We start from the raw sequence: 6,289 nt of genomic DNA, 5'->3' as shown, positions 1-6,289 counted from the left end.
AAAGCAGCAGTAGAGTTGGGTCAGGTAAGGGTGTTTTCTGGCCAGTGCTAGAATGCGTTTTTCAGTCATAGTGCAGTCAACATCATCATCCTGGAGGATCACGTCTTTCTTCAACACTTTCACTGCATAAACTTCATCAGTGCCTCTTAACTCCGCTAGCATCACCTGAACACAAGACAATTGGGCCTTTATTACACACCAAACTATATATTCAGACTGCTGACGAGAAAACAAAACTGGTACTTAAAAGTATAGTTCACCCCAAAATGAAAATTACCACATGATTTACTCAGCTTCAAACCATCCTAGGTGTATATGACTTTCTTTTTTCAGACGAATACAATCAGAGTTATATTAAAAAATGTCCTGGCTCTTTCAAGGTTTGTAATGGCAGTGAATGGGTGTTGAGATTCAATAGTCTAATAAAGTGCATCCATCCATCATAAAATGTATCCACACGGCTCCAGGGGTTAATAAAGGCTTTCTGAAGCAAACTGATGTGTTTGTATAAGAAAAATATCTACAGTTGAAGTCAAAGGTTTACATACACCTCGCAGAATCTGCAAAATGTTATTTATTTTACCAAAATAAGAGGGATCATGCATGTTATTTTTTATTTAGTACTGACCTGAATAAGATATTTCACATAAAATACGTTTACATATAGTCCACAAAAGAAAATAATAGTTGAATTTATAAAAATTACCCTGTTCAAAAGTTCACATACACTTGATTCTTAATATTAAATGATCCACATGTGAGTTTTTTTGTTTAGTGATAGTTGTTCATGGGTCCCTTATTTGTCCTGAACAGTTAAACTGCCCGCTGTTCTTCAGAAAAATCCTTCAGGTCCCACAAATTCTTTGGTTTTTCAGCATTTTTGTGTATTTGAACCCTTTCCAACAATGACTGTATGGTTTTTTCACACCGAGGACAACTAAGGGACTCATATGCAACTATTACACAAGGTTCAGACGCTCACTGATGCTCCAGAAGGAAAAAGATGCATTAAGAGCCGGGGGTCAAAACTTTTGAACAGAATGAAGATGTGTACATTTTTCTTATTTTGCCTAAATAAATATAGATTTTTTCATTTAGTACTGCCATTCAGAAGCTACAGAAGATATTTACATGTTTTCCAGAAGACAAAATAAGTTAAATTTACCCTGATCTTAAAATTCAAAAGTTTTTACCCCTGGCTCTTAAAGCATTGTGTTTCCTTCTGGAGCATCAGTGAGTGTTTGAACCTTCTGTACGAGTTGTATGAGTCCCTCAGTTGTCCTCAGTGTGAAAAGATACATCTTAAAATTGTTGGAAAAGGTTCAAATACACAAAAATGCTGAAAAACAAAAAGAATTTGTGGGACCTGAATTATTTTTATGAAGAACAAACAAGGGACTCATGAAAAACTATCACTAAACAAACAAACAAAAAAAAACTGCTGTGTATAATTTAGGTAACAACACAGTATTAAGAATCAAGTGTATGTAAAGTTTTGAACAGGGTCATTTTTATAATCAATTTAACTTATTTTCTCTTGTGGACAATATGTGAATGTCTTTTATATAAAAAACAACATGCATTTTGTATGTTCCCTCTTATGTGGTTAAAATAATTAACATTTTGCAGATTCTGCAAGGTGTATGTAAACTTTTGGCTTCAACTGTATATTTAAAACATCAGCTGTAATCTCTAGCTTCCGATAACAGTCATATGCACATTTATAAGAGAGTGGCGTTCCAGCGGATGACATAGAATGCATGCAGAAGTGGAAAGAACGAGCAAAACAAATCACCAGTCACAAATTAAAAGTATAAAATGGGGATTTGTAAAGAAAAAAAGCTGGAGAATTTTGATATATTAGCCAAAGGGAGACTGGTTTGGTTTTTGCGAGACTAGCGTATTCTCAACGGAGTTTACACTATGCCTATACGCCGGAACTCCACTCTCTTGTGAATGTGCATATGATATTTAGCAGAAGCTAGAGATTGCGATTTATGAAGTTTTAACTATGAACATTTTTCTTAGAAACGCATCGATTCGCTTTAGAAGGCCTTTAATAACCCCCTGGAGCTGTGAGGAACACTTTTCATTAAAGGATAAATGCACTATGTTGGACTTCAAAATCTGAACACCCATTCACTGCCATTATAAAGCTTGGAAGTAGGGCTTCACGATATTGGGAAAAAATTGCATTGCAATATATTTTTTTCTTGCGATATATATTGCGATGTGTACAAATTCATTTATGTTCATCAGGTTGTTTTGAACTGCTTAAGAATCAAATAATAATTCAAGAATAATTGGGGTAATTTTGTAAGCATTTTCAAAGAATAAAAAAATGTAAAATTACAGTATAATCAAACCCCTGAAATAAAATACTTGTTAAAGCTTATTTTGGGTAGTTTCATAAACAGTTTGACTCACCTTATTCACTGTCAATTCAGGCAAATCAAGGCTCTAATATGAAATTAATAATGAATGTTGCTTTTACCCTGATGAAAGGGGAATCAGCTTCTTCCTTTAACGAAAAACATTAAAAGCTTAGCCAAGATGGAGGAACAGCTGATCATAGCTGTTACAGGGATAACATTTTTTAGCATCAGAGCTACTGCAAGCTATTTTGGAAATCCATTTATCTTTGTTTATTTCTCTTTGCTGAAACTTCCGCGTCTTTAGGAGAGCGCGGGTCATGGTTGCTTAGCAACGGCAGACGCCACTGGAGCTCAAGTTACAGAGTGCTTTGGAAAGAAGGAGAAAGCGGCGCGCCTAGCGTTTTCCACGCGTTTTTAGGCGCGACATGCGAACGGTCCCTTAAATTCGTAGTGTTTCCGCGAGTTGTGGCAACAACTGCCAGGCACTCCCGACAAAGCACCTGTTTTTTGGTCAGCAGCATCCTTTTTGTATCCAAAATACTTCCATATGACCGACGTTGCGTTTCTTTTTGCGACCAAATCTTCCATTTCGGCGCTTTTCTCCCGTCCCGCGCTCATTTCGCCATGCGCACGCAGAGACTGCATGCATGAAGTAGGTGAAGCAACGTGTGCATTGTAGTTTTTAAAGAACCCTTATACATGAGTTAATTACTTTATTTTAGACAAATATAGATCCGTAAATAGAAAGTTTAGAAATATAGAAAGTACATTTTTAAATCAGACACACATAATTATTTTTTTGCCCTGCAACGTGACTGCCACGATGTGACTATCGCGCATGCGTACATCGCGATGACGATGCTGAAACGATCTATCGTGCAGCCCTACTTGGAAGAGCCAGGACATTTTTATTAACATAACTCTGATTGCATTCCTCTAAAAAAAAAAGAAAGTCATATACATTTAGGATGGCTTGAGGGTGAGTAACTCAATGGGTGATTTTCATTTTTTGGGTGAACTATCCCTTTAAATGCATTTTTACAAATTTCCACCTTTCCGAAGCTGCCTTTCCCAAGCACTTTGATGAAGGAGAAGTCTTCCAGTGTCATCCTTTTGGTCTGGAGCGTCTTCACCTCTCCGTTCTCTCTGGCCTTCCCCGTCTCCTCTGACAAACCCTCGGTCAGAGAGGAGGACGAGGCTGGCTTCAGATCCTCACCACGATGGTCAAACGAAAGTGCCTTTCTGATGTTCTCCAGGTCCTTTATATCTGCAGATCACAGACCAAATCTGTTTGTTAACCATTATTAAACCATCTATTATGTTTTTTACAGTTTAGAATTTTAATTTTTGGTTTGTCTGTCCCTTTAAGGATAAGTCAAAACGTCTGCCACACAGCTGTTGTATATAATGTATTTAACCCAAGAGTCATCTGCAGAGCTGTGAGTGTGTGTTTACCCTGGTCACATGGCGATGTGGGTGCAGATTTGGATCGATCGTCTTCTAACTGCGGGGATATGGGTAAGGGCTGCGGATCTGGACCCTGAGAGATCTGCGTTAAAAACAGGAGCAAATCATCTTCATCATTCAATCATCATTATGTTTCAGGAGGCCTACTCAAGTACCTAAGTGCTGCTTGCTGTAAAGACCATTATGTCATCAGTGATCATCAGAGTGTATTTCCTATTATCTACAGCTGCATGGAGGAGGCTTTTGACCTCTCAGTCCTATACGCCCACTTCTCTAGTGCAGACTCTCATTCTTCATCATTCTCCTTCTTACCTTTTTTCTCCTCTGGACGCTGCCCGAGAGTTTATCTGGAGTGACTCCAAGGTCAGACAGCACCTTGGCGATGCCCCTGGCGTCCACCCCACAGTTAGGAGCCACATTGCTTTCACAACGCTTGTGCACATTCATCTTACAAACTGAGGACAGAGAAATGAAGGGAGAAGTTATAATATATTTCATTGCAGGTCAGTTTAAGTTTGTTTGAATCCAAAAGCATAAAAAAAATTAAAAAACAAATAAATGAAAATAAAAATATTACTTGAAATAAAATTTGAAAATGAAATTAAACTTAAATGAAATGAAATGAAATAAAATATATAAATTTCATTTAAGGTTGCTGTACTAAACTAAAACTACTTAAACTAAAATATAAAAAAAGTAATTAAAACTATTTTAAAAAATAATAAAAATGACAAAATCACTCAACAAACTATTTCAATTTTAATTTTAATTAACATGAAAACAGAAAATATAAAAATAAACAAAAAACTAATTTAAATATGAATAAAAACTAAGACAATATCCAAATTATACTAAAACAACACTGGGTTAATTTCTGGACACATTTTCATTTGTAAGTCAATAACCTTTTTTTTTTTTTAGATTAATATATTAAATAATAAACAATAAGACTAATGGCCAGTTTTACACCAGCACTCAAAAATATAGCTTACAAAAATATTTAAAAAATGTTTTATTTCAGAAATTTGCCACTGCAACATTTTCCATTTTCATTTAAAGTTGCAGTACTAAAATAACTAAAAATTAATTAAAAAAATTAAGTCAAACTATTAAATATAAAGACAAACCCAATCAACAAACTACTTAAATTTTTATTTTATTCAAAACAAAAACAGAAAATATAAAAATAAACAAAAAGAATTTAAATATGAATAAAAACTAATACAATATCCAAATTATACTAAAATAACACTGGGTTCATTTCTGAACACATTTTCATTTGTAAGTCAATAAACTTTTTTTTTTTTTTTTTAGATTAATATATTAAATAATAAACAGTAAGACTAATGGTCAGTTTTACACCAGCCCTCAAAAATAGCTTTCAAAAATATAAAAAAAAATGTTTTATTTCAGATATTTGCCAGTACAACATTTTCCATTTTTATTTAAAGTTGCAGTACCAAAATTACGGTGACGCATTGCTGCCACACACTTATTTTTTTTCCCACTCAGCTATGTCGTTATAACGAGATCTTTTCTCGTAAAAACGACATCTTTTCTCGTAAAAACGACATCTTTTCTCGTTAAAACGACATCTTTTCTCGTAAAAACGACATAATTATCTCGTTAAAACGACATCTTTTCTCGTAATAACGAGATCTTTTCTCGTAAAAACGACATAATTTTCTCGTTAAAACGACATCTTTTCTCGTAAAAACGACATAATTATCTCGTTAAAACGACATCTTTTCTCGTAATAACGAGATCTTTTCTCGTAAAAACGACATCTTTTCTCGTTAAAACGACATCTTTTCTCGTAAAAACGACATAATTATCTCGTTAAAACGACATCTTTTCTCGTAATAACGAGATCTTTTCTCGTAAAAACGACATAATTTTCTCGTTAAAACGACATCTTTTTCTCGTTATAACGACATATCATGTCATACGATCTGATGTTCCTGTTATAGACATTATGTGAGGGAGCTAAACGTTTGTCCGCGCTGCCTTCGCCACAGTTCTGACCTAAAGGAGGATGCACGCTGCTGGAGTTAGAATACACTAGCTATATAGCCTATAGAAATACACTGTTTAATAATTTTAATGTAATTGTTTCAATTGTAGCAGCATGTTTATTAGGATTAATCTCCATACTAATCTGCCCTCAGACCCAGAGGATTTAAGATGATCAGATCAAAACTGTTATTTCTGACTCTGAGCTTGGAATATTATTTGGATGAAAGTTTGATTTTACAGAAAATGTAAATAGTATCAGAAATAAATAAAAGAAAAATGACACACGGTTTGATCGTGTTATGATTATGATGATTTCGTTCTGTTTAAAAAATGAAAATAAATAAAGCCAGATTTTTTTTTCATGAAAAGAGAGCTTATGCTTTAATATTTGTGCGTGAGCGGCCCGGAAAAGCCACTTTTCGACGGTCTGT

The 6,289-nt window shown here is 34.6% G+C and overlaps 1 protein-coding gene across 1 annotated transcript in view; it reads right to left on the bottom strand.

Moving 5' to 3' along the window:
- LOC141326440 (protein kinase C epsilon type-like) overlaps window positions 1–4,302 on the bottom strand; it is a 66,297-nt gene extending 61,995 nt beyond the window's left edge. Inside the window, exons 1-4 of the mRNA XM_073835185.1 lie at window positions 4,155–4,302; window positions 3,831–3,924; window positions 3,428–3,642; window positions 1–165 (exon numbers count right to left, since the gene is read on the bottom strand). The exon at window positions 1–165 is cut by the window's left edge and continues 9 nt beyond it. Of these exons, the coding sequence (XP_073691286.1) occupies window positions 1–165; window positions 3,428–3,642; window positions 3,831–3,924; window positions 4,155–4,289 (609 nt within the window). The 5' untranslated portion in view covers window positions 4,290–4,302. The remainder of the gene's footprint in view (window positions 166–3,427; window positions 3,643–3,830; window positions 3,925–4,154) is intronic.
- Window positions 4,303–6,289: the final 1,987 nt, after the last annotated feature.

The sequence above is a fragment of the Garra rufa genome, chromosome 2, assembly GCF_049309525.1.
Source record: "Garra rufa chromosome 2, GarRuf1.0, whole genome shotgun sequence".
NCBI lineage: Eukaryota > Metazoa > Chordata > Actinopteri > Cypriniformes > Cyprinidae > Garra > Garra rufa.
This window is presented reverse-complemented; position numbering and strand designations above follow the sequence as displayed.